The following is a 27,896-nucleotide window of genomic DNA, read 5'->3' on the forward strand; positions in this document are numbered from 1 at the left end:
TGATAAAGTGATTGGCGAATGAAAGGGAGGTGAAAATTGCTTGGATGCTGAAGGCTGAAGTGGTTAAAAGGAAATAAATAGGGCAGCCTCCATATACTTCTTGCTTCAGGTTTCCTGTAAGCGCCACCATTCCTAAATAACAACAAGTACTACAGAGTAACTTAAGACATACTATTTTATTGGCGGCATTTGCAGCCTTAGTGTATTGGTAGTTGAGTAAAGTCGCAGGCTGGGGTTGGTTGGTCACACCTGTGCGTTTTTCGAATGCCGTAGTTCCATATTGAGTACGATTTTTTGTGACGCTTGAAGCAGAGGGCAGCCGCACGGTCACATTCACAGGTTTTCCTGGCGCATTCGTTCAGATTCCAGGGAGCTGCAGGGAAGGAAAGGAAACAGCTGGGTAGCATTCTAATGCTCAAATAAACCTGAGGTTAAGCAAAGCAAGTTCTAAAGCCAAATATTTTCCTAAGTGAGTGTGAATGGTGTATAGATTGCAAAGTGGTGGACAGAAGACAAGTGCTACACTTGCCACTTCATTACAACTAGCTTCCTGATGTAGAGTAGGTGGGTGGGTCAGTCAGAAGTGACCATGCTACTCCCAAAGTAGCAAGAGCAACAGAGGCCAGACTACATCTCACATAACCACACTGAAAAATGTGTCTGGAGGAAGTAACTGTGATGGAGAATTTAAATGGTTTGCACATTTGTTTCTTTAGCTGCACAGTTCACTGCCCACCTTATTCATATTCAGTTTTATGCACAAGAGATGGGTGGAGCTTGTACCAGTCACTATGCTGGCACAGTCTGTTGTAGTCTTGTACTGTATAGGAAGTGGGATTTCAAGACCTCACATTCTGTACAGGATTTCAGCTACCTGCAGGGTGTCTTGCCTATGTATGGATAGGTGTACTATCACTGCAGGTAAGCACAGCTATAAAACAGATTTTTTTTTTTATTTACCTGAACCAAGAAAATTATTTAAAATAAACACATGATGTACCTGCTAATGAATACTACATACTTACCTTGCCGTCAGGTCCTCTCAGAAGCTCAACATTTTCTTCTTACAACAATCCCTTCCAGTTCGGACAAGATTTTGTCAGAATTGAAATGTAGCAGTTGCTGTCAGTTATAACTGAAAGGACAACTGATGAGCAAGGTAATGGCCATGTTTCCCTATGGCTCATGTGGGTTCTATTACATATGAACAGTGTGCTGACCAGAAAGCTGTTATGGGGTAATGACCATGGAAGATGGAGAATTCCATTGATCACAGTGTGCAAACAGGAAGCGGGAGAGGAGAAAGAGATTGATGAGTAGACTACACGGGAGGTAAGTATGACCTATGTATATGTTTATTTTGAATTTTAATTTGCAGTTCAGGTTTGATTTAGGCCTTGAACCCTCTACAAATCGCTATCGCTAATAGTAATCGCTAGCGTTTTGTATGAGCGTTTTGTAAGCGATTTCATGAGCGTTTTCTGGCGATTTTAGTAGCGGTTTTAAAAAGTGTAAGCGTTTTGCCAGTGATTGTGTAGCGAATAGCGTTTTTAATTCTGATTGGTCCTTTCAATTAATTTTAATTACTTGCAAGCCTCTAAATAAATTGGCTGCTAAAGGGTTAATAGGGATGGCCCGGGAGATGCAATTCATTCCGATTTCATGCACAAGTATGCACATTTTGTTTGTAGGTTGAAAATGTACCAATCGAATCCTGCCGAGGTGGAACTCGATTGGCTCATTTTCAATCAACATAAAGAGAATCGTGCAGGTTGCCATGGCTGAGCCCCTGTGTAAAGTTCTGTCCTATCTACTCGCTGCTCTTACCGATCCACTGACCTGGTAAAAGGCATAACAGCCAATCGTCTAGCATTTCCATTAGCGTGGTTCTGTAGTGGCAGCCTCCATGATTCTCTCAGTGCAGGGTGCAGGTCATCAAAACTAATATGGTGATATGTTAGCTCTACACTCACCTAAAGGATTATTAGGAACACCTGTTCAATTTCTCATTAATACAATTATCTAATCAACCAACCACATGGCAGTTGCTTCAATGCATTTAGGGGTGTTGTCCTGGTCAAGACAATCTCCTGAACTCCAAACTGAATGTCAGAATGGGAAAGAAAGGTGATTAAAGGGGAACTGAAGAGAGAGGTATATGGAGGCTGTCATGTTTATTTCCTTTTAGACAATACCAGTTGCCTGGCAGCCCTGCTGATCCTCTGCCTCTAATACTATTAGCCATAACCCCTGAACAAGCATGCAGCAGATCAGGTGTTTCCGTGGTTCAGACTTATAAGTCTGATCTGACAAGACTAGCTGCATGCTTGTTTCTGGTTTTAATCAGATACTACTGCAGAAAAATAGACCAGCAGGGCTGCCAGGCAACTGGTATTGATTAAAAGGAAATAAACATGACAGCCTCCATATACCTCTCTCTTCAGTTCCCCTTTAAAGCAATTGAGCGTGGCATGGTTGTTGGTGAGAGATGGGCCGGTCTGAGTATTTCACAATCTGCTCAGTTACTGGGCTTTTCACGCACAACCATTTGTAGGGTTTACAAAGAATGGTGTGAAAGGGGAAAAACATCCAGTATGCGGCACTCCTGTGGGCAAAAATACCTTGTTGATGCTAGAGGTCAGAGGAGAATGGGCCGACTGATTCAAGCTGATAGCAGAGCAACGTCAACTGAAATAACCACTGGTTACAACCGAGGTATGCAGCAAAGCATTTGTGAAGCCACAACACGCACAACCTTGAGACGGATGGGCTACAACAGCATAAGACCCCACCGGGTACCACTCATCTCCACTAAAAAAATAGGAAAAAGGGGCTACAATTAGCACAAGCTCACCAAAATTGGACAGTTGAAGACTGGAAAAATGTTGCCTGGTCTGATGAGTCTCAATAGAGTCATAATTTGGCGTAAACAGAATGAAAACATGGATCCATCATGCCTTGTTGTTGGTGGTGGTGGTGTAATGGTGAGGGGGATGTTTTCTTGGCACACTTTAGGCCCCTTAGTGCCAATTGGGCATTGTTTAAATGCCACAGGCTACCTGAGCATTGTTTCTGACCATGTCCATCCCTTCATGACCACCATGTACCCATCCTCTGATGACTACTTCCAGCAGGATAATGCATCATGTTAGTGTTGTCCGGATCATGAACGATTCGGATCTTTGATCCGAATCTATTTTATGAGTCGATCATCCGAATCATCAAAATGAGTGATTCGGATCGCAAAAGGGGCGGGGCCAGGAGCGACACGCCCTCTCTCAGCGGGCAGCGGGGTCCTGGAAGCAGGGATCGCTCTTTTGCATGGGAGGCAGCCTTGCCGGGACAGCAGGTAGATAAGAGAGAGGGGACATGGGTGCCACTGCCAGATATGTGTAGAGCACACATACTGGCTATAACGTGCTGCCCATTATAGGCTGTCTGTTCCAGTTGTGCACAGTGAACACATTGGAAGCTTTTGGCTCAGCACAGCTCAGTAACTTTGCAGGCACTGTGATTGCAAGGCAAAATGATCCTCCTCCACTCGGCACTAAACAGCTGCACTTATCTTCTGGGAATGCTTTCCTTCACTGTGCGACGTTTGCATGGAAAGTACACAGATGAGCATATAGGTGAAATACATGTAAAGCATATGATTGCAGCATGTGGGTATTGTGTGCACAAACATTTCTGCTCTCTGCTCGTCCCTCCTCCCTTCTCTGTCCACTCCCTGCTCTCTGTCCATCTTCTCCCCTTCTCTGTGTGTCCACCCCCCTCCCCTTCTCCTGTCCACAGCAGGGAAAGACCTGTCCTGCTAGTCATCTCACCCCGAATGCTTCGGTAGTAAAATGATCCGAGATTCGGATCAAAGATCCGGATCTTTTCAATGATCCGATTCGAATCATCCGGATCATTGAAAAGATCCGAACTTCCCATCTCTACATCATGTCACAAAGCTTGAATCATTACAAATTAGTTTCTTGAACATGACAATGAGTTCACTGTACTAAAACGGCCCCCACAGTCACCAGATCTCAACCCAATAGAGCATCTTTGGGATATGAAGGAACGGCAGCTTTGTGCTCTAGATGTGCATCCCACAAATCTCCATCAACTGCAAGATGCTATCCTATCAATATGGGCCGACATTTCTAAAGAATGCTTTCAGCACCTTGTAGAATCAATGCCATGTAGAATTAAGGCAGTTCTGAAGCTAAAAGGGGGTCAAACACCGTATTAGTATGGTGTTCCTAATAATCCTTTAGGTGAGTGTATAGTAACAGAACAAAATATACACATGTAGATTGTAAGCTCTTATGTACAGACAGTGATTGGTCTTACAGCACAATAGGTTGTTATTGCTGTAGCTGAATTTATAAGACTTTTTGTAAGGATCACATCCGCTGATGATAAGAGACTCGAAGCAGCAATCGTGAGAATGACAGCACCTGGGGAATGAAAGAGAAAATATGTATTTATTATGAATGCAGCCAATCTATTCGCTAGAGACCAGTGACATCACTGAGACTGCAACCTATCCATTCACTAAAACCAGTGACATCACTAAGAATGCAGCCTATCCATTCACTAGAGACCAGTGACATCACTGAGAATGCAGCCTGCCCATTCACTAGAGACCAGTGACATCACTGAGACTGCAACCTGTCCATTCACTAGAGACCAGTGACATCACTGAGGATGCAGCCTAACCATTCACTAGAGACCAGTGACATCACTGAGGATGCAGCCTATCCATTCACTAGAGACCAGTGACATCACTGAGAATGCAGCCTATCCATTCACTAGAGACCAGTGACATCACTGAGACTGCAACCTGTCCATTCACTAGAGACCAGTGACATCACTGAGAATGCAGCCTATCCATTCACTAAAACCAGTGACATCACTAAGAATGCAGCCTATCCATTCACTAGAGACCAGTGACATCACTGAGAATGCAGCCTGCCCATTCACTAGAGACCAGTGACATCACTGAGACTGCAACCTGTCCATTCACTAGAGACCAGTGACATCACTGAGGATGCAGCCTAACCATTCACTAGAGACCAGTGACATCACTGAGACTGCAACCTGTCCATTCACTAGAGACCAGTGACATCACTGAGGATGCAGCCTAACCATTCACTAGAGACCAGTGACATCACTGAGGATGCAGCCTATCCATTCACTAGAGACCAGTGACATCACTGAGAATGCAGCCTATCCATTCACTAGAGACCAGTGACATCACTGAGACTGCAACCTGTCCATTCACTAGAGACCAGTGACATCACTGAGAATGCAGCCTATCCATTCACTAAAACCAGTGACATCACTAAGAATGCAGCCTATCCATTCACTAGAGACCAGTGACATCACTGAGAATGCAGCCTATCCATTCACTAGAGAGCAGTGACATCACTGATCATGCTGCCTATCCATTCACTAGAGACCAGTGACATAACTGAGAATGCAGCCTATCCATTCACTAGAGACCAGTGACATTACTGAGAATGCAGCCTATCCATTCACTAGAGACCAGTGACATCACTGAGAATGCAGCCTATCCATTCACTAGAGACCAGTGACATCACTGAGAATGCAGCCTATCCATTCACTAGAGACCAGTGACATCACTGAGAATGCAGCCTATCCATTCACTAGAGACCAGTGACATCACTGAGAATGCAGCCTATCTTTTCATCTGATGACTTCTTGATTTTCGTACGTTGAGTTAGGAGGGCTGTCTCATCTGACGTGTACATTTATTTGGTAGGACTATACTGGAGGATGAGATCACCATGTGACATTTGCACAGCATGAAAAATTCAACAAGATGGTTTATTTAGAAACATGATCATAAAACGACTAAGATGCTTTAACCCCTTACAGCCAGTCACACATTGTGCTTTTCCAGGGAGCGTAACAGTGATATCTGATCTCGTTTCTAATAAACAAGGTTTACATTTACGGTACTTGGCAGAGTAGCAATTAAGCCATTACCTAAATGTGTTCTTGTAAAGAATGATGTATAGTACACAGAGTGGAGCAATTGTGCTGTGCTGTGGCCAGCGTCCGGCTCTCAGAACTCCAGCATCAGCTGCAGACTCCACAGCCCAGGCTCTCAAACCTGGACCATGCCTGGCATACCGCAGTGATCACCAAACTACACCTATGAGAAACCTCAGCCCAAAGCTAAAATTACTAGCCATTTTAATTGTAGTTATGATAATTAGCCAAAGGTCCCGCCTTTCCCCATAGCCAGGACTCCATGCCCTTCTCTACAGCCAGGATTCCCTGCTGCTCCCTGTAGCCAGGATTCCTTTCCATTCCCTGTAGTCAGGACTCACTGCCCTTCTCTGTAGTCAGGACCCCCTGCCCTTCCCTGTAGCCAGGACCCCCTGCCCTTCTCTGTAGCCAGGTTTCCCTGCCCTTCTCTGTAGCCAGGTTTCCCTGCCCTTCTCTGTAGTCATGACCCCCTGCCCTTCTCTGTAGCCAAGTTTCCCTGCCCTTCTCTGTAGTCAGGACCCCCTGCTCTTCCCTGTAGCCAGGACCCCCTGCCCTTCACTGTAGCCAGGACCCCCTGCCCTTCTCTGTAGTCAGGACCCCTTGCCCTTCTCTGTAGCCAGGACTCCCTGCCCTTCTCTGTAGCCAGGACTCCCTGCCCTTCCCTGTAGCCAGGACCCCCTGCCCTTCTCTGTAGCCAGGACCCCCTGCCCTTCCCTGAAGCCAGGACCCCCTGCCCTTCTCTGTAACCAGGACCCCCTGCCCTTCTCTGTAGTCAGGACTCATTGCCTTTCTCTGTAGTCAGGACTTCCTGCACTTCTCTGCAGTCAGGACCCCCTGCCCTTTTCTATAGCCAGGACTCCCTGCCGTTCTCTGTAGCCAGGACCCCCTGCCCTTCTCTGTAGTCAGGACTCCCTGCCCTTCTCTGCAGTCAGGACTCCCTGCCCTTCCCTGTAGCCAGGACTTCCTTCCATTCCCTGAAGCAAGTATTCCCTGCCGTTCCCTGTAGCCTGGGCTCCCTGCTCATCTCTGTAGCCAGGACTCCCTGCCCTTCCTTGTAGCCAGGACTCCCTGCCCTTCCCTGAAGCCAGTATTCCCTGCCATTCCCTGTAGCCCAGGCTCCCTGCTCATCTCTGTAGCCAGGACTCCCTGCCCTTCTCTGTAGCCATTAATCCCTATCCTTCTCTTTAGGTGTATTTCCTGCCCTTCTCTGTAGCCAGGACTCCTTGCCCTCCTCTGTAGCCAGTACTCCTTGCCCTTCTCTGTAGCCAGGACTCCCTGCCCTTCTGTGTAGCCAGGACTCCCTGCCCTTCTGTGTAGCCAGGACTCCCTGCCCTTCTCTGTAGCCAGGACTCCCTGCCCTTCTCTGTAGCCAGGACTCCCTGCCCTTCTCTGTAGCCAGGACTCCCTGCCCTTCTCTGTAGCCAGGACTCCCTGCCATTCCCTGTAGCTAGGACTCCCTGCCATTCCCTGTAGCCAGGACTCCTTGCCCTTCTCTGTTTCCAGGACTCCGTGCTCTTCTTAGTATCCAGGACTCCCTGCCCTTCTCTGTAGCCAGGACTCCCAGCCCTTCCCTATAGCCGGCTCCTCTTGCCCTTCCCTGTCACTTGGACTTCCTGCTCTTCCCTGTAACCAGGACTCCCTGTGCTTCCCTGTAGTTGGCAATCTCTGCTTTTCCCTAAAGACAGCACTCCCTGCACTTCCCTGTAGCCAGAGCTCCTGCCTACCCCTTTAGCCAGGACTCCCTGCCCTCCCCTTTAGCCAGCTCCTCCTGCCCTTTGCTGTATCCGGCACTTCCTGCACTTTCCTGTAGCTGGCACTCCTTGCCATTTCCTGTACCCTGCATGCCCTACACTGCCCTTTTCTGTAGCTCTTGTTCCTGATCCTTGAAAATGTATCCACTGCTCTTGTTATTTTATTTAGCCAGATCTACCCCTTTCCTGTAGCTGCATTCCTCTAGCATGCATTGCTAGAGAATACAGGGCGGGGCGTATGTCTCCTGTGTGAGCCGGTCTGCAGTGTGGTGTATTTGAATTTGTGTAGGCAACAAAGGGAAGCAAATGGGAGTTCAAGTATTGATGAGCACAAATTTCACATAATCGTAATTTGCAATTACGACACAAAATTGTAATTTGAAATTTTAGGTCAAATCGTAATTGATTTCATTTGTAAACGTAATTAGAAACTGTAATTTCACAATTTTGCATAATTTTTGCATAATTTTGTGCCGACTTTAGCGGTTAATAGCAAAGCTCCCATACATGCTATCGTTGCCAAAATTGCTAAGTATGTTAATAGAATGGTTTTTAAACTGTCATTTTTCTGAGTTTAAGAACCCTTTTTTCTTTGCATTTTTAAAACCGATTTTTCCAAAAACGACAAGGTCTTTTTTACCTTGTTCCCACCTTTCACCTTAAAGAGACTCTGAAGCGAATCTTAATTCTCTTTTCTAACCTGTATTAATGTTAAGCCCCATAAGCACAGCTAAACCGCCGCTATCCCGCGGCAAAACGAGGGGTTAATACCCCCCAAATCCCCCCAGCAAAATCCACGACTTTCTTGGTCGTGGATTTTGCTCTTCCTGGAGGCAGAGCTATGAGCTGTAGCTCTGCCTCCATTCGCGTCAATCGCCGCGCGGATCTCCGCCTCCGATTGACGCTCTTGAGGCAGAGCTTATGACTGTAGCTCCGCCTCAATTAGAAAGCGCTCCCCCGACACAGGAGAGGGGATTTGGAGGTATTAACCCCTCGTTTTGCCGTGGGATAACGGCGGTTTAGCTGTGCTTATGGGGCTTAACATTAATATAGGTTAAAAAAGAGAATGGAGACTCGCTTCAGAGTCTCTTTAACATATGTAGCAATTTTGGTGACGATAGCAGCATGTATGTTTGCAATTAACCACTAAAGATGGAACAAAATTACGCAAAAAATGTCATATGAATGGGTTACAAAAAAATCAACTGAATGTCCAAATTGTAATTATGTATGACTGTAATTGTGAAAATTTACGTGAAATGTTGCGTGATCATAATTATCAGATTACTATCATCATTAATTTTAAGCAATGGAAACATCTGCCTAAGCTGAGTTACTAATTTCCTTTCAGCATCATTAGTTAATTAATGGTGAATTTGGGCAATCAAATAGATGGATTTGATTGGCTGTAGGAAGTTAACCTTTTGCTAGACAGAACTCCCTCTCCAGAAAGAAATAAGGCTGAAAAGGAGGATTTTACTCACCAGTCCGTGTCGTCCACCGGAATCCCTCTCCCGCCCAGCCCGCAGTGGCAGCCGTAGTAGACGTATGAAAATGGTGATCTGCGAACCACTCTGGTGATCATGAGGCCAAAATTAAGGATACTGGCGTATGCGGGCAGCAGCAGCAGCAGTGCTGGAGACAGAGAGGAGTCAGATCACATGTGTCTGCAACACAGTCCACCAGGTTATTCGTTATAAGTAGGTGGTCAATGAGATGCTAATAAGTCAAAGTTGAAGGTGACTTTATACAATTTATTTTGGGCTTGAAAAAGGTCCACACAAAGGCAACAGGTGCTGCTTTTGTTAGGTATAAATTATGCATACATTTGCATAAACTTTGCATGAACTCTGAATTAATACAGTAGCATCTCCTTAAAGGGACTCCGAGCTCAAAATGAAAATGCTTAAATCGCGCATGCGCTGTACTGTCACGCCTGCCGCCGTGATGACGCGAGGGGGCTGGCGTGGTGACGTCAGACGTGACGTATACGGAAGAAGGAGCCCGACACTCGGTCCCAGTGTCGCGGGGAGCCACCGGGAGCTGCCGGGCAGCCATTTCTGAGGGAAGGCCTAGGAGAAGAGCCAGGACGCCGTCGTGGGACCTACCGACCTACACTGGGCTGCAGAAAGCCCCGGGTGAGTACTAATTTTGTTTTTATTTTGAGCTCGGAGTCCCTTTAACCTCCTTGGCGGTAATCATGATTTCAGCTCGGGGTGGAAAAAACAAGCCAGGAGCGGTAACCCCGGCCGAGCATAACTCGTGGTAGCCATCGGAGGTCTAGAGCAATGCTCGCAGCAGGCGTTTATCACTCACCTCCCGGGGATCCCAACGTCAGCCGCCATTCTTCTTCCGCTCCTCTGAGGCTCTGCTTCCCCCTGGTGAGATCGCTGTCTGTTGTCTGTTGTCATGACGGCAGCCGGCAATATCACTATAGGGTTACAGTGCCACCTGGAGGACGGAGGGAAAACTGTAGCGCTGGATCCCAAGGAGGTGAGTGAGTGCTAATGATCTCCCTAGCAGCATGATATTTTCCAGGTTTTAGGATCTAAAAGCGTGCAAAAACATTTACTGCTTTTAGACCCAAAAATCCAGAAAGAATCATAACGCCAAGGGGGTTAATCATTACCAGATATTGACAGATTTACATTTTAAAGGGTGGCAGACGCAGCGTCGCAATCCTTGGGGTACAAGTTAAAAGCGGGGCTGCACTATGTTCTTTTGTTTCTCTGGTTCTTTTGAGGATATTTGGAATTAGGAGGACACATGGGCCCATATGCAATTAACGTTTTCTCCTGAGTTATCCCCAGGAGATAATTTTCATATTGTCTTTAAAATAACATTTAACCATTTTACAAGCTGGTGAAAAATCATTATCAAAAGTATTTTAAGTATTTTCTTGCTTTGCTGGTGGTTTAAAAGGGTTCTGTGGAGGCTAATAAAAGAAAAAAAAACTTACCTGGGGCTTCTATCAGCCCCCTGCGGCTGTCATGTCCCGCACCATCCTATGATTCTCCGTTCCCCGCCACAGTACAACGTTTTCTTGTACTGCGCCTGCCCAGTATGCTGCCGCAACGTAACCACGGCCACGCAGCCGCAGTTTAGTTAGAGGAAGACCATATTTTTCGGAATATAAGACACACTTTTTCTTCCCCAAAACTGGGGGGGGGGGGAAGTGGGTGCGTCTTATATTCCAAAAGTTCGTAATTCTGGCCCCAGAATATACTCAGTCAATCAGTATACTCAATCTTTCCCTATGAGAGTCTGCAGCAGCTGTCCCTTCTCTAATTACTGCAGGCACACGAGTGAGTAAAATGGCCGGTGCTGCCTGCTTAATATAAGGGGGGAGTGGCTCCAGGAGGGAGTGTAGCCTGATTGGCTACAATGTGCCTGCTGACTGTGATGTAGAGGGTCAAAGTTGACCCTAATGGTGCACTATGGGGGCGAATCGAACTTCCGGTAAAGTTCGCGGTTCTCCGCAATTGCGAACCCCCGAAAGTTCAGCGGGAACCGTTTCGCCGGCGAACTGTTCGAACCATCTCTAATTGTAACTATTTATGATTTTTTTTTTAATGCTATCACTTTTCTTTTTTTTTTAAACAAATGTTTTATTTTGGTAACTATAGCAGAGGGGGAAGTAAGGGGGTTAAAATTAATGGGAGATTTTCAATTTAACCTATGTAAGTGTATGTATCTGCGTAATTTTATTTTTGGCCACTAAATGTCCCCACACTATCTTGTGTACAGAACAGTACACAGGAAGTAGTGTAAACTTGCGTGTTTACGTTAGTGAATGATGCTGAAATCGATTCAAACCTGTGTGCAGTGCATGGGCAAAATTAGATCCCTCTTTAATCAGATTAGATCAGAGAGGGATCTATCTATTGGTCGATCTGGTGGCACCTCTATTAGTGTATGGCCACCTTAAAGGGATACTGTAGAGGGGTCGGGGGAAAATGAGTTGAACTTACCCGGGGCTTCAAACAATCCCCCGCAGACATCCTGTGTTGGCGCAGCCACTCACCGATGCTCCGGCCCCGCCTCCGGTGCACTTCTGGAATTTCACACTTTAAAGTCTGAAAACCACTGCGCCTGCGTTGCCGTGTCCTCGATCCCGCTGATGTCACCAAGAGCGCACAGCGCAGGCCCAGTAGGGTCTGTGTCTGCGCAGTACACTCCTGGTGACATCAGCGGGAGTGAGGACACGGGCGTGCAGGTGCAGTGGTTTTCTGACTTTAAAGTCAGAAATTCCAGAAGTTAACTGGAGGCGGGGCCGAAGCATCGGTGAGTGGCTGCGCCAACACAGGATGTCTGCGGGGGACCATTAGAAGCCCCGGGTAAGTTAAACTCATTTTCCCCCGACCCCCCTACAGTATCCCTTTAAAGCGGAACGAGACCCAGCATTTCTTTTTTGCTCTAAAAAATATTTACAGCATATTATATACTACCACCATTTTTTTTTTACTAGAACAGCATTCAATTAGTTAAACACAGAGCTTAAAGTGAATGGGAACCACATTTAAAAAATGAGATAGATACTTACCCAAGGAGAGGGAAGGCTCTGGGTCCTATAGTAGTCCTATACTAAATTAGTCAAATACTGCTTTATCCAACCGAAGTAGGCTTCAGAAGTCTTCAGGGAGCCCGAGTGCTCCTGAAGAAGGCCATCCCTGTACTGTGCCTGCGCAAGCACGCTCTCTTGCACGCTCACGCCTGTGCAGTATGGAGCCGCACGTCTTCGGGAGGACACGGCTCCTGAAGACTTCCAAATACCCTTCCGGTGGGGGATTGAAACGGGGGGTGGGGTGGGGTGGGGGGGAACAGAACAGGATAGAGAGCACTGAGAGAGGAGACAGAAGGCTCTATACGACCCAGAGCTTTCCGTCTCCTTAGGTAAGTATTTGCTTCATTTTTTTTTAAATGCGGTTCCCATTCACTTTAAAAGTTCAGTGCAGAGGAATCTGGACAGGACCTGGAGTACCGAGCAGGACTACAGGAGAGCGGCCATCCAGTATCCAGCAGGACCTGGAGTACCGAGCAGGACTACAGGAGAGCGACCATCCAGTATCCAGCAGGACCTGGAGTACCAAGTAGGACTACAGGAGAGCGACCATCCAGTATCCAGCAGGACCTGGAGTAGCGAGCAGGACTACAGGAGAGCGACCATCCACTATCCAGCAGGACCTGGAGTACCAAGCAGGACTACAGGAGAGCAACCATCCAGTATCCAGTAGGACCCGGAGTACCGAGCAGGACTACAGGAGAGCAACCATCCAGTATCCAGCAGGACCTGGAGTACCGAGCAGGACTACAGGAGAGTGACCATCCAGTATCCAGTAGGACCCGGAGTACCGAGCAGGACTACAGGAGAGCGACCATCCAGTATCCAGTAGGACCCGGAGTACCGAGCAGGACTACAGGAGAGCGGCCATCCAGTATCCAGCAGGACCTGGAGTACCGAGCAGGACTACAGGAGAGCGACCATCCAGTATCCAGCAGGACCTGGAGTACCAAGTAGGACTACAGGAGAGCGACCATCCAGTATCCAGCAGGATCTGGAGTAGCGAGCAGGACTACAGGAGAGCGACCATCCACTATCCAGCAGGACCTGGAGTACCAAGCAGGACTACAGGAGAGCAACCATCCAGTATCCAGTAGGACCCGGAGTACTGAGCAGGACTACAGGAGAGCAACCATCCAGTATCCAGCAGGACCTGGAGTACCGAGCAGGACTACAGGAGAGTGACCATCCAGTATCCAGCAGGACCTGGAGTACCAAGTAGGACTACAGGAGAGCGACCATCCAGTATCCAGCAGGACCTGGAGTACCGAGCAGGACTACAGGAGAGCAACCATCCAGTATCCAGCAGGACCTGGAGTACCAAGTAGGACTACAGGAGAGCGATCATCCAGTATCCAGCAGGACCTGGAGTACCGAGCAGGACTACAGGAGAGCAACCATCCAGTATCCAGCAGGACCTGGAGTACTGAGCCAGGCTACAGGAGAGTGACCATCCAGTATCCAGCAGGACCTGGAGTAGCGAGCAGGACTACAGGAGAGCGACCATCCACTATCCAGCAGGACCTGGAGTACCAAGCAGGACTACAGGAGAGCAACCATCCAGTATCCAGTAGGACCCGGAGTACTGAGCAGGACTACAGGAGAGCAACCATCCAGTATCCAGCAGGACCTGGAGTACCGAGCAGGACTACAGGAGAGTGACCATCCAGTATCCAGCAGGACCTGGAGTACCAAGTAGGACTACAGGAGAGCGACCATCCAGTATCCAGCAGGACCTGGAGTACCGAGCAGGACTACAGGAGAGCAACCATCCAGTATCCAGCAGGACCTGGAGTACCAAGTAGGACTACAGGAGAGCGATCATCCAGTATCCAGCAGGACCTGGAGTACCGAGCAGGACTACAGGAGAGCAACCATCCAGTATCCAGCAGGACCTGAAGTACCAAGCAGGACTAGAGGAGAGCGACCATCCAGTATCCAGCAGGACCTGGAGTACCAAGCAGGACTACAGGAGAGCAACCATCCAGTATCCAGCAGGACCTGAAGTACTGAGCCAGGCTACAGGAGAGCAACCATCCAGTATCCAGCAGGACCTGGAGTACTGAGCAGGACTACAGGAGAGCGACCATCCAGTATCCAGCAGGACCTGGAGTACTGAGCCAGGCTACAGGAGAGCAACCATCCAGTATCCAGCAGGACCTGGTGCACCCCACCTTTGTGAGTATATATCTATATAAGGTTATCCTCCCTATACCTGACGATACTGCACCATTGGGCTCCTGGTCTCTCCCTACTTCTCACCTAGGTATTCTTGGCCCTTACAAGAATCACCGAAGAAAAAACCCTATATGGGCTTTGTACCTTTATTCCATAAACTTTTTCTCCTAAGTGTTCTCCTAGGAGGTCATTCTTCATCTACTGTTTAATATAACTTTTTAGCACTCTGCAATTGAAAATGTAACAAAAAATAGGTGGAAAAGGACTACCTAAAATATTCAGAGGATTTTCTTGCTTGCTGGTGGCTTAAAATACATTTTATTGATCACTGAGGAGAAAAGGTAAATTGAATAAGTAAATAAGGGCTATTAGGCCTGATACACTAACTAGCGGAAATATTGCCCTGCTATCAGGGCGACCCGTGGTACTTGAGTAATGCAAGCATTGCTACGGTAATGCACGTTACTAACGGGCATTACCATAGCAACCACGAGTTGTGCTAATAGCAGAACTCGCGGTACACTGCTGCGGCAGTATGGGTAATATTTCCATGTGCTGTCTCTGCACAGCAATATTACAGCTAGTTAGTGCATTAGGGCCCATTGAGAGGACCACTTTCCACACAAGAGGATTCCTCCTATGTTCCCTGTTCTGGAACCACAGCTCTATAAAAGTGCCCTTTAACGGTACCATTTTTCATCAGAAGTGATCTTTTGACTCAATTTGAATGATTGTAACTAATTGGAGCAGGCTTTCTCAACCAGGGTTCCTTGAGTAATCTGCAGGGGTTCCTTGACATTTTCCCCAATCGTGGGGGAAGTATAATAGAGCACACTATAATAGGTGGTACTGTAACAAGAATCAGTAAATTGGGGGCTCAGGAGACAGTAGAATGAGTGACAGTGTAATAGGGGGTAGTGAAATAAGCAGCCACACCTACTTTCAAAGACCATGCCTCCTGCAAAATAAATGCAGGGGTTCCTCAAAATCAAAAATTTTTTTGCAGGGGTTCCTTGAGATCCAAAAGTTATTTGCAGGGTTCCTCCAGGGTAGAAAGGTTGAAAAAGGCTGAATTGGAGGGCAATTATCAATTGTTCCCTTTAACAGAACGATATAAGAAGGTTTTACATTTCGATTTGATAAACTTTCGGGTTGATAATTTTTCCTTTTCCGATCGACCAAAGAATCAGAATCAGAAACAGGTTTATTCGCCAAGCACGGCTGGGTTGTGCTCGGAATTAGGTTTCGCACAAAAAGAAAGGCTCCTATGAGAAGACATTAAACAGTAATACAATAGTAATAGTAATAAGCAATAGAAGTAAGCTGAACATAAAACAAACCATACATAGTGATCTGGAACAGATGAAACAGCAATAAGTCAGTAATAATAATGACAGCAGCTTGAAACAGAGTGTGACACAAGGGTCTGGAACCCAAATCAGCAGCTAACATGATGTGTTACTCGACAGGGGACAAGTGTCTATTGGGAGCATTTGCCATGGCTACAGTGCTTGTGGGGAGAGCCAATGTATAGAGTTCAAGAGGCTGACAACGGAGGGGAAGAAAGAGTTCCTGTGCCTGGCTGTCCTAGTGGAGATGGCCCAGGACCTCCTCCCAGTCTCAGATGGAAGCCGGGTTAAGGAAACGATGGCCTGGATGTGAGGGACATTTCCAATCCTCTGTGCTCTGGATCGCTGCCTGGAGCTGTATCACATCCATTTGCGCCACAAACAGCACCGTTTTCAATACAATTCGATCATAAAAAGTGCGTTGAAAGGAAAAATTGTACCTTTAATGAGCACCTTCAGCAGTATAACAAACTGAGGGTGTCACTGTAATAACGGCTGTACCGTGACAAAGGACAACTCACCCATTAGACAGGAACCCAGAACTCTATTCCTTACTCAGGTCTTACCTAAACTGAGGAGAAGAGGCAGAGGGGCCGACATGATCCATCCACTCAGCGATTCTGTCAGGGATAAAAGGAATGCAGCGGATTGTTACAAAGTGTAACAATTCAACAAATGTTAGAATCCAGCGATGTTACAGTATCAGCAAGGTCAGAATGTGGCCTCATTCACATTGGGTGCATTTAAAAATGTGTAAAAGTGCATGATTAAAAAGCATGTGCTCGTGCGTGCTTTAGTGCGAATTTTAGTGCGTTGCGGTGCGCATTTTTTAAGCATGTTTTGCTTTTTGTAGCAGCAGCAGTTGTCAATAAAGCTTTGTTTTCATATATAAATATATATTTTTCCAAATAGGGGTAAAAAACGCATGCGCTTCTCTGCACTTGTATGCGCTAAAAAAGCGCACCCATTCACTTGCATTGATGTGCGCTTGACAGCTTAACGCACTGAAATGCATTAAACACCACGTTTTTGTAACGCTGCTCAGCGCAGTGCATAGATGTGAACCAGGCACGTTTAATTCCATTGGAAAATCAATACCTTGCAGAACGCACAGGGCTATGTGCTGTGAAAAGCGCACAAAAACGTACCTAGTGTGAACGAGGCCTATAGGAGAATTATAATCAACCAATAGCCGGCTGCATACAGCAGCATCTTTAAACACAACGCTAGAATTCAGCAGAATCAACCAGTATATGGAAGCGTTATAATTCAGAAGTGTCAGCATATAGCAGCTATCGTATCTCACACTAGTAAGTACATCTCATACATTTTTGTAAATATCTTTTCATAGGACAACACTAAGGATATGACACTGTGATACAATATAAAGTAGTCTGTGTACAACTGACAGTCTACATTTAAATTCTATACTGTTGAACAGTGTAAATTTGCTGCCCCATCAAAATAACCCACAGCCATTAACCACCCATTCATTGATCCATTCAAGTCCCCATGTCAATGACTGCTGGCATCAATGTGATGCCTGTGTCATTGTATCTAAGGAAGCAACACGTCCACGCATTACTTAGCGAACTAACAGCATGCGGCAGGAAGAAAAAGTGCAAGGACATCTTGTGGCCAAATAGTAAAATTACACCTACATACATTTTATTTAATAAAAAGACCTACATATACCATTAAAATTAGCCCCTTACCTCCCCCTCTCTCCCATAGTTACACAAATAAATAATTTGCATATTAGAAAAATACATAAATAGCTATCTTAGAGACTGAACTATTTTAATATCTATGTGCTGAGGGTATATTACTATTATTTTTGAAATATGCGCTTGAAGTTAGTGATGGATGCAAAACAGAAAAAATAAACCTTTATTTCCAATTAAAATATTGTCACCATACATTGTACTAGGAAAATATTTTAAACGTTGTAATAACCGGGACAAATGGGCAAATAAAATGTGTGGATTTTATACACAGTAGAATGTTTTATTTTAAAACTATAATGACCAAAAAAAGAAATAATGATTTTTGTTCAATTGTTTCTTATTATTTCCGTTAAAATGCATTTCGAATAAAATAATTCATAGCAAATTATACTACCCAAAGAAAGCCTAATCAGTGGTGACAAAAGCAAGATATACAGTAGATCATTTCATTGTGATAAGTAGTGATAAATAGAGATGGCCCGCACCTCCGATTTTCGGTTCGCGAAAAATTTATGCTGGCCACAAACGTGATGGAAAAGATGTTTTAAGGGGTCTAACACCTGGAGGGGGGCATGGCGGAGTGGGACAGACACCAAAAGTCCTGGGGAAAAATCTGGATTGGACGCAAAGCAGTGTTTTAAGGGCAGAAATCACATCGAATGCTAAATTGCAGGCCTAAAGTGCTTTAAAACATCTTGCATGTGTATACGTCAATCAGGGAGTGTAATTAGAGTACTGCTTCACACTGACACACCAAACTCACTGTGTAACACACCGCAAACAGCTATTTGTGTAGTGACGGCCGTGCTGGACTGGTGCGCACCATGGCCAGAGTGCAGGCCGTGGCGGTTTTAAAGCCCATATGGTCGCCGGGCTGTGGTAGCTCAATGATAGAACAACAGTGACTGTCCAGCTGATCAAATTTGGTCTGTCCATAATGAAGCAACGACCTTATTATCTTTGGTGTGCCACCCCCCGAGACACTCATATAGCCGGCGGTCATTGCTTCATTGTGATACGCAAGCCCCTTCACTGCGGCAAGGTGATGATCACGAAGGAGAATGGGCGCATGTACATGCCTTTTGTTTTGTTGTTGCAGCTGCACTGCAGCCAGAAAAATTAGGCAGGCATGTACACGCACCAGTAAAATTAGTATAGCAGCCGCTGCTAGCAGCGGCCTTAAAAATTCAGTAATCCGCGTGGAGTCCTGAACCCTGTTGGTGGTGGCGGAGAAGGCAGTTAATCGGCGTGCAGGCAGAGATGCTGTGTGCCTTTTTAAGAATTCAACAAACTGCGCCTGGGGCAAGAGACCCGCTTGCTCCCCCCTAGATCCGTCCCTGGCTGTGTGTGGGGACTGACTTAGTCTTGGTGCAGGCAGTCAGTCACACGGCGTGCAGGCAGAGATGCTGTGTGTGGGGACTGACTTAGTCTTGGGGCAGGCAGTAGCCATCCGGGATCCATGCCTCCTCCATTTTGATAAAGGTCAGGTACTGAACACTTTTTTGACTTAGGCGACTTCTCTTCTCAGTGACAATGCCTCCAGCTGCGCTGAAGGTCCTTTCTGACAGGACGCTTGCGGCAGGGCAAGACAGAAGTTGGATGGCAAATTGGGACAGCTCTGGCCACAGGTCAAGCCTGCGCACCCAGTAGTCCAAGGGTTCATCGTCGCTGCTCGCAGTGTCTACATCCACACTTAAGGCCAGGTAGTCGGCTACCTGCCGGTCCAGGCGTTGGCGGAGGGTGGATCCGGACGGGCTAAGGCGAGGCGTTGGACTAAAGAATGTCCGCATATCCGACATCACCATGAGATCGCTGGAGCGTCCTGTCCTTGCCTGTGTGGACATGGGAGGAGGATTACTGGCAGTGGTACCTTTATTCTGTTGTGCTGTGACATCACCCTTAAACGCATTGTAAAGCATAGTTGCCAGCTTGTTCTGCATGTGCTGCATCCTTTCCGCCTTCAGGTGAGTTGGTAACATGTCCGCCACTTTGTGCCTATACCGAGGGTCTAGTAGCGTGGCCACCCAGTACAGCTCATTCCCCTTGAGTTTTTTTATATGGGGGTCCCTCAACAGGCTGGACAGCATTAAAGACGCCATCTGCACAAAGTTAGATCCAGATGTACTATCCATTTCCTCTTGCTTTTACTTAGTGACGTCAGGTAAGTCCTCCTCCTCCCCCCAGCCACGAACAATACTACGGGAACGTCGAGCAGCACAAGCCCCCTGCGACACCTGCTGCAGTTGTACTTCTGCCTCCGCCTCCTCCTCCTCCAAAGAAACACCTTCTTCATCATCTGAGTCTGACTCCTCTTCCCCACACGACTCTTCCTCCTCCTCCCCCCTCTGTGCTGCCGCAGTTCTTGAGGAAACATCTGATTCTGATAAAAATTGCTCCCACAACTGTTCCTGATGTAACTGTTCCTGTTCACGCTCCTCCACAGCTTGATCCACCACTCTACGCACGGCATGCTCCAGGAAGTAAGCGTACGGGATCAAGTCACTGATGGTGCCTTCACTGCGACTCACCAGGTTGGTCACCTCCTCAAACGGTCGCATCCCCATCTCCCCAGATTGTGTCCTATTACTGTAATTTTACAGGTACTGGGTGACTGCTTTCTCCTGTTCTAGCAGGCGAGAGAACATGATCAGAGTCGAATTCCAGCGAGTCGGGCTATCACATATCAAGCGTCTCACCGGCAAGTTGTTTCTCTGCAGAATGTCCACAAAGCGTGCCATGGCCTTGTAAGATTGCCTGAAATGCCCACACAACTTCCTGGCCTGCTTCAGGACGTCCTCTAAGCCTGGGTACTTTGACACAAATCTTTGAATGACTAGATTCAGCACATGTGCCATGCATGGTACATGTGTCAGCTTTCCCAAATTCAAAGCAGAAAGGAGATTGCTGCCGTTGTCACACACCACGTTGCCGATCTCCAGCTGGTGCGGGGTCAGCCACTGATCCACCTGTTTGTTAAGAGCAGCCAGGAGAGCTGGTCCAGTGTGACTCTCCGCTTTGAGGCAAGACATGTCTAATATGGCATGACACTGTCGTACCTGTTATGCAGCAAAGGCCCTGGGGAGATGGAGCTGTGCAGCTGGAGAAAAGATTGCAGCACCAGTAGAGTTGAACTACCACTCAGCCAAGGAGGAGGACGACAGCGAAGAGGATGTAGCAGAAGGAGAGGAGGTGGCAGGAGGCCTGCCTGCAAGCCGTGGAGGTGTCACAAGTTGGTCCGCTGCACAGCCACGTACTCCCTGCTTGCCATCGTTCACCAGGTTGACCCAATGGGTTGTGTAAGTTATGTACCTGCCCTGACCGTGCTTGGTAGACCAGGCATCCGTGGTCAGGTGGACCCTTGACCCAACACTGTGTGCCAGAGATTACACCACTTGCCTCTCAACTTCACGGTACAGTTTGAGTATCGCCTTTTTAGAGAAATAATTGCGGCCTGGTATCTTCCACTGCGGTGTCCCAAAGGCCACAAATTTACGGAAGGCCACACCACCAGCTGGTATGGTAACAGATGGCGAGCTAACAGTTCCGCCACGCCAGCTGTCAGACGTCGGGCAAGGGAGTGACTGGCAGAAATTGGCTTCTTCCACTCAAAGATTTCCTTTACGGACACCTGGCTGCTGTGGGCAGAGGAGCAGGAACCGCTCAAAGGCAGAGGTGGAGTGGAGGAGGGTGGCTATGAAGGTGCAAGGGAGAAAGCGGCTGAAGATGCTGCACCTGAAGGAGGAAGAGGAGAAGGAGGGTGGCTTTTCTTTTGTGTGCTGCTTTTTCTCAGGTGCTCTTCCCATTGCAGTTTGTGCCTTTTCTCAATGTGCCTTCGTAAGGCACTTGTCCCTACGTGAGTGTTGGCCTTTCCATGGCTCAATTTTTGGAGGCAGAGAGAACAGATGGCATTGCTCCGATCTGAGGCAGACACATTAAAAAATTTCCAAACCGCTGAGCCCCCCTGACAGCAGCTGAAGTTGAAGGGCATGTTGGCTGGCTGTACATAGGTGGCGATACATGGCGCCGGACACTGCCACCAGCTGTTTCTGATGATGAGCTCCCCCTGCTTCTTTCAGGAACTCGTCTCCTCCTACTCCTCTTTGACTCCCCCTGTGAACTGTCCCCTTAGTCATCTTGTCTCTTAGGAACCCATGTGGGATCCATATCATCATAATCATCCTGCCCAGCTTCGCAAGCCTCAGGCACCTCCAAAACTGAACCAACAGCAGGTACTTCATCATCCTCCTCCTCACACGTTACGTCAATAGCGTCGCCGCCTAACTCAGACATATGAGGTGGTGTAACTTGCTTAGCGCCTTCATCTGGTTGTAACAATAATGGCTGTGAATCAGTTAATTCCCCACCAATTAACTCCCCCTTCCTCTGGGTCTGCCTCTACCTCTGCCTCTATCTGTTTTGTTAGATGTGTCCATATCGGGGGGAAGGGGGGGGGGGGATGAAGTGAAAGGTATGCACTGACTTGACTAATACAATGTGCTGTCACACAGGTGCAGTTAACAGGTATGCACGGAGCAGTATATCACACTGTGTGCACTCACGTAGTTAAGTGGGTGCAGTGAACACAACAGGTAGGTATATACAGTGATGAGGTGGGTGCAGTGTGAACAACAGGTAGGTATTTGCAGTAATGGGTATTACAATGTGCACCTGTCACACACAGACAGGTAGCTGACAGGCACAGTGACACTGCGTGCGCTCACGTAGGTAGGTGGGTGCACTGAAGTGAACAACAGCAGGTAGGTATATGCCGTAATGGGTATTACAATGTGCACCTGTCAGTCACACACAGACATGTACCGGACAGGCACAGTGACACTGCGTGTGCTCACATAGGTAGGTGGGTGCACTGAAGTGAACAACAGGTAGGTATATGCAGTGATGGGTATTGCAATGTGCACCTGTCACACACAGACAGGTAGCGGACAGGCACAGTGACACTGCATACGCTCAACTCACGTAGGTAGGTGGGTGCACTGTGAACAACAGGTAGGTAGGTATATGCAGTGATGGGTATTGCAATGTGCACCTGTCACACACAGACAGGTACCGGACAGGCACAATGACACTGCATACGCTCAACTCACGTAGGTAGGTGGGTGCACTGTGAACAACAGGTAGGTAGGTATATGCAGTACTGGGTATTACGATGTGCACCTGTCACACACACAGGTAGTCACTGAATATGCTGGGCCTGGCAGGGGCACACACACAGTATGAATTATCAAGGCTGTCTATGCAACACAAGTGTCAGTGGGACACACATAAAAAAAAAATAGATCACAAGAACAAGATTAGCTCTCAAAAGAGTTGTTGTGGGGTGCTATTTTAGCAATAAGAATCAGCAAGGAGCAAGCTAACAAGCCTACAAGAGCCTAACTAATCTTTCCCTATGATAGTTTGCAGCAGCAGCAGCTGTCCCTTCTCTATTTACTGCAGGCACACGAGTGAGTAAAATGGCTGGCGCTGCCTGCCTTTTATAAGGGGGGAGTGGCTTCAGGAGGGAGCGTAGCCTGATTGGCTACAATGTGCATGCTGACTGTGATGTAGAGGGTCAAAGTTGACCCTAATGGTGCATTATGGGGGTGAACCGAACTTCCGATAAAGTTCACGGTTCTCCACGATCGCGAACCCCCGGAAGTTCGCCGGGAACCATTCGCCGGCGAACCGGTCGGGCCATCTCTAGTGATAAAGTTATTGGCGAATGAAAGGGAGGGGCGCTGACAGGTGAAAATAAGAGGTAAAGCACCTCAGTGGTGAAGTGGTTAAGGTCTAAACCACTGGCAACAAAAGTGAGGGTGGCCAGTATTTAAATTATTTCTACCGTGTTCCATCTGCTACTATTTTTAATTTTTAGCTTGAAATTGGACGCTAGCAAAGAATTGGCTGTATATTTGTTACCCCAATCAGATAATTTGCTTCAATGGAAGTCGGATCTGAAGTGAAAGTTGCATGGTGTGTACCAGACCTTAGCATGAGGCAGCATTATAATTCAGTGATGTTAGTATACAGAAGCATTATACTGTAATTCAGTGATGTTAGTTTACAGCAGCATTATAATTGAGTAATGTTAGTATACAGCAGCATTATCATTAAATGATAGTATTATACAGCAGGATCATAATTCAGTGACGTTATTATACATAGTGTTGGGCGAACACCTAGATGTTCGTGTTCGCGAACGTTCGCCGAACATCGCCGCGATGTTCGGGTGTTCGCGCCGAACTCCGAACATAATGGAAGTCAATGGGGACCCGAACTTTCGTGCTTTGTAAAGCTTCCTTACATGCTACATACCCCAAATTTGCAGGGTATGTGCACCTTGGGAGTGGGTACAAGAGGAAAAAAAATATTTGAAAAAGAGCTTATAGTTTTTGAGAAAATTGATTGTAAAGTTTCAAAGGAAAAACTGTCTTTTAAATGTGGAAAATGTCATGTTTCTTTGCACAGGTAACATGCTTTTTGTCGCCATGCAGTCATAAATGTAATACAGAGAAGAGGTTCCAGGAAAAGGGACCGGTAACGCTAACCCAGCACCAGCAGCAGCACACGTGATGGAACAGGAGCAGGCGCAGGAGGAGAAGGCCATGCTTTTTGAGACACAACAACCCAGGCCTTGCATGAGGACAAGAAGCGTGCGGATAGCATGCTTTTTACCGCCATGCAGTCATAAATGTAATAAAGATAAGAGGTTCAATAAACACGGACCGGGCGTCAATGCTAACCCAGCAGCAGCAGACGTGATGGAACAGGAGGAGGCGCAGGAGGAGAAGGCCACGCTTTCAGGTGCAACTCAGGCCTTGCATGAGGACAAAAAAATGTGTGCGCAAAGCAATACTATGAGTAGTTTTCAAGACACAATGGGTCTGACACCCATGCAGCAGCCCACAGAACAGCAATCGGGCAGTTCCACGTCCTCCAACACCAATCGCCTGGAGAAGATGGTCAAGGTCCAGGACTACATGTCGGATGGCGTAGCTGTGTTGAACAATCCATCTGCAGACAGACGGTGAGTGTGACAGGCAGCACAGAAGGACCATGGCAACTCACTCATAGTACCACAGTTTGATAGTGCTGCCCAAAAAATTATATGGATCCGTGGACCCGGGCACTGCGGGCAGTACTGGGAAGTGGGAACGCAGATTTTAGTACCTAAACACACGATACAACATGTTTTCCGGGGTCGGACTCTGAGGCACATACAGATGGTCCCGATCATCATCCTCATCATACAACTCTTCTCCTGAGTCTGACCCACCCACCACCTCTGCCACCCCAACATCCCCAGACACAGACCCCTCATCGTCCTCAACATTAACTTGGGATGCTGGCCTGAGCCAGACCTCCTCCTCCACATCAGGCCCCATCATCTCCTCAATGGCAGCCCTCATTAATCGCTCTGGCGATGGACCGATGGACACAACGTTCTCCTCCGGGGAGGGCTGCTGCTGACCACTGGCTGCTGGGGTGGATGTTATAGCTTGCGTGGGGCGTTGGCTGTTGCTGTTGTTGGGAGTGCTGCTCACAGCGGAGGTCTCTGAGGAACTCATGGTGAGCTCATATAGTGGTTGGCGGTGAGTGGAGTATTACTGATCCCAGCAATATACACACTGACTGGCAGAGTACGCAATGCTATATAGTCTGGCTGAGCGGTGTACACAGAGTGGCAGTACACACAATGCTATATAGTCTGGCTGAGCGGTGTACACAGAGTGGCAGTAAACAATGCTATATAGTCTGGCTGAGCCGTGTACACAGAGTGGCAGTAAACAATGCTATATAGTCTGGCTGAGCGGTGTACACAGAGTGGCAGTACACACAATGCTATATAGTCTGGCTGAGCCGTGTACACAGAGTGGCAGTACACACAATGCTATATAGTCTGGCTGAGCGGTGTACACAGAGTGGCAGTACACACAATGCTATATAGTCTGGCTGAGCCGTGTACACAGAGTGGCAGTACACACAATGCTATATAGTCTGGCTGAGCGGTGTACACAGAGTGGCAGTAAACACAATGCTATATATAGCGTGGCTGAGCGAGGTACACAGTGGCAGTACACACAATGCTATATAGTCTGGCTGAGCCGTGTACACAGAGTGGCAGTAAACACAATGCTATATATAGCGTGGCTGAGCGAGGTACACAGTGGCAGTACACACAATGCTATATAGTCTGGCTGAGCCGTGTACACAGAGTGGCAGTAAACACAATGCTATATTTATAGTGTGGCTGAGCGAGGTACACAGTGGCAGTAAACAATGCTATATATAGTGTGGCTGAGCGAGCGGTGTACTACTGTTCCCAGCAGCGACACACAATGACTGGGGGGGACCCTGGCTAGCGTGGCTGGAGAGCGAACTACCCTGCCTGCCTACCCAAAGCTAAACCCACAGAGAAATGGCGGAGATATGTCGTGGTTCGGGTATTTATTTACCCGAACCACGTGACCGTTCGACCAATCAGAGTGCGTTCGGGTCCGAACCACGTGACCCGTTCGGCCAATCACAGCGCTAGCCGAACGTTCGGGGAACGTTCGGCCATGCGCTCTTAGTTCGGCCATGCGGCCGAACGGTTTGGCCGAGCACCATCAGGTGTTCGGCCGAACTCGAACATCACCCGAACAGGATGATGTTCTGCAGAACCCGAACAGTGGCGAACACTGTTCGCCCAACACTAATTATACAGCAGCATTATAATTGAGTAATGTTAGAATACAGCAGCGTTATCATTAAATGATGTTATTATACAACAGCATCATAATTCAGTGACGTTATTATACAGCAGCATTATAATTGAGTAATGTTAGTATACAGCAGCGTTATCATTAAATGATGTTATTATACAGCAGGATCATAATTCAGTGATGTTATTATACAGCAGCATTATAATTGAGTAATGTTAGAATACAGCAGCGTTATCATTAAATGATGTTATTATACAGCAGGATCATAATTCAGTGATGTTATTATACAGCAGCATTATAATTGAGTAATGTTAGTACACAGCAGCATTATAATTCAATGATGTTATTATACAGCAGCATTATAATTTGATGATGTTAGCATTCAGCAACACTATATTTCAGTGATGTTAATATACAGCAGCATTATAATTTAGTAATACAGTTTTAATATACAGCAGCATTATAACTCAGTGATGTTATTATATAGCAGCATTATCATTTATCAATATTAATATACAGTTGGCAGCAGCATTATAATTCAGTACAGTTAGTATACATCAGCATTACAGTTCAGTGATGTCAGTAAACAGCAGCATTATAATTCAATAATGTTAATTAGCAGTATTATAATTTACAGCAGCATTATAGTTTAGTAATGTCATTATACAGCAGTACTATAATTCAATAATGTTAATTAGCAGTATTATAATTTACAGCAGCATTATAATTCAGGGATGTTAGCATATGGCAGCATTATAATTCAGCATTGTTCATATACTGTAGGCAGTAGCATTATAATTTAGTGATGTTATTATACAGAATTTTATAATACATGTGAGTATACAGCAACATTATAATTCAGTGATTTCAGTATACAGCAGCATTATAATTCAGTGATTTTGGTATACAGCAGCATTATAATTCAGTAATGTTAATGATCAGTATTATCATTTGACAGTATCAGAGTACAGCAATGTCTCACCTCTGCAATGTCTGAGAGCAGCATTGTCAGTATTCCATCTGTATCTTCAATTCCTGCTAATACCAAACTAACCACCTTTTCCCCTGCCAGGAATTATATCATATAAATGCAATACAGAAGTCATTTTTATTATTATTATCTTGGCAGCTGCCATCAGAGCCGGGACAAGGTCCTCCAGCACCCAAGGCTGAGACACCAAAGTGCGCCCCTCCATCCCTCCCGACCCCAGCCATCACACACTGATTACTATTAGACTAAGAGGGCCACAGGACCCACAACCTCCCCAACACCTTAATATCTAGTTATCTGGCTTGCAGTCACTGCCATGTATCCCCTTTTCTTTTTTCTTTCTGCTTCAAACACAATTAGGAATGACAGCTGAATAAATTTTGCGCCCCTTCCTACACTGCGCCCTGAGGCTGGAGCCTCTCCAGCCTATGCCTCGGCCCGGCCCTGGCTGCCATCACCAGCAAGAAGGTCAGTAATAAAGCTCTGCTCACCTGGCCACAGACTCAGCTTTACTCTTGCACTGTCTGTGAGACGTTGCCAATATTTCACCTGGGCGGAGTCACGGCAAATGTCAAACCTTACGCCAGTTCAGAACAAGAAACTTCAACTCCCTCCTTCCTTCTCCCAG

At 46.9% G+C, this 27,896-nt stretch overlaps 1 protein-coding gene across 3 annotated transcripts; it reads right to left on the bottom strand.

The window, feature by feature from the left end:
* Positions 1–27,892, bottom strand: LOC137522997 (phospholipase A2, membrane associated-like). 3 transcript variants are annotated; one of them, XM_068243169.1, is made up of 5 exons: positions 27,760–27,892; positions 16,412–16,465; positions 9,242–9,392; positions 4,339–4,445; positions 1–373 (listed from the first exon to the last, which is right to left on the bottom strand). In XM_068243169.1, the coding sequence occupies exons 2-5, from the start codon at positions 16,443–16,445 to the stop codon at positions 198–200; spliced, it is 468 nt and encodes a 155-aa protein (XP_068099270.1). In that variant the 5' UTR covers positions 16,446–16,465; positions 27,760–27,892; the 3' UTR covers positions 1–197. The 3 variants fall into 3 exon arrangements, with proteins under 3 accessions (XP_068099270.1, XP_068099272.1, XP_068099273.1); XM_068243171.1 differs by lacking the exon at positions 27,760–27,892 and adding an exon at positions 27,260–27,342; XM_068243172.1 differs by lacking the exon at positions 27,760–27,892 and having other exon boundaries at positions 4–373; positions 9,242–9,424.
* Between the last annotated feature and the right edge of the window lie 4 nt (positions 27,893–27,896).

The sequence above is a fragment of the Hyperolius riggenbachi genome, chromosome 6, assembly GCF_040937935.1.
Source record: "Hyperolius riggenbachi isolate aHypRig1 chromosome 6, aHypRig1.pri, whole genome shotgun sequence".
Taxonomy (NCBI): Eukaryota; Metazoa; Chordata; class Amphibia; order Anura; family Hyperoliidae; genus Hyperolius; species Hyperolius riggenbachi.

Coding starts and splice junctions, on each gene's coding strand:
- LOC137522997 (XM_068243169.1), bottom strand. CDS start 16,445: ATGTCGGCCCCTCTGCCTCTTCTCCTCAGTTTAG. Junction 9,393..16,411: donor GCCTCTTCTCCTCAGTTTAG/GTAAGACCTGAG, acceptor CTCTGTCTCCAG/CACTGCTGCTGCTGCTGCCC. Junction 374..4,338: donor CAATAACAACCTATTGTGCT/GTAAGACCAATC, acceptor CCTTCCCTGCAG/CTCCCTGGAATCTGAACGAA.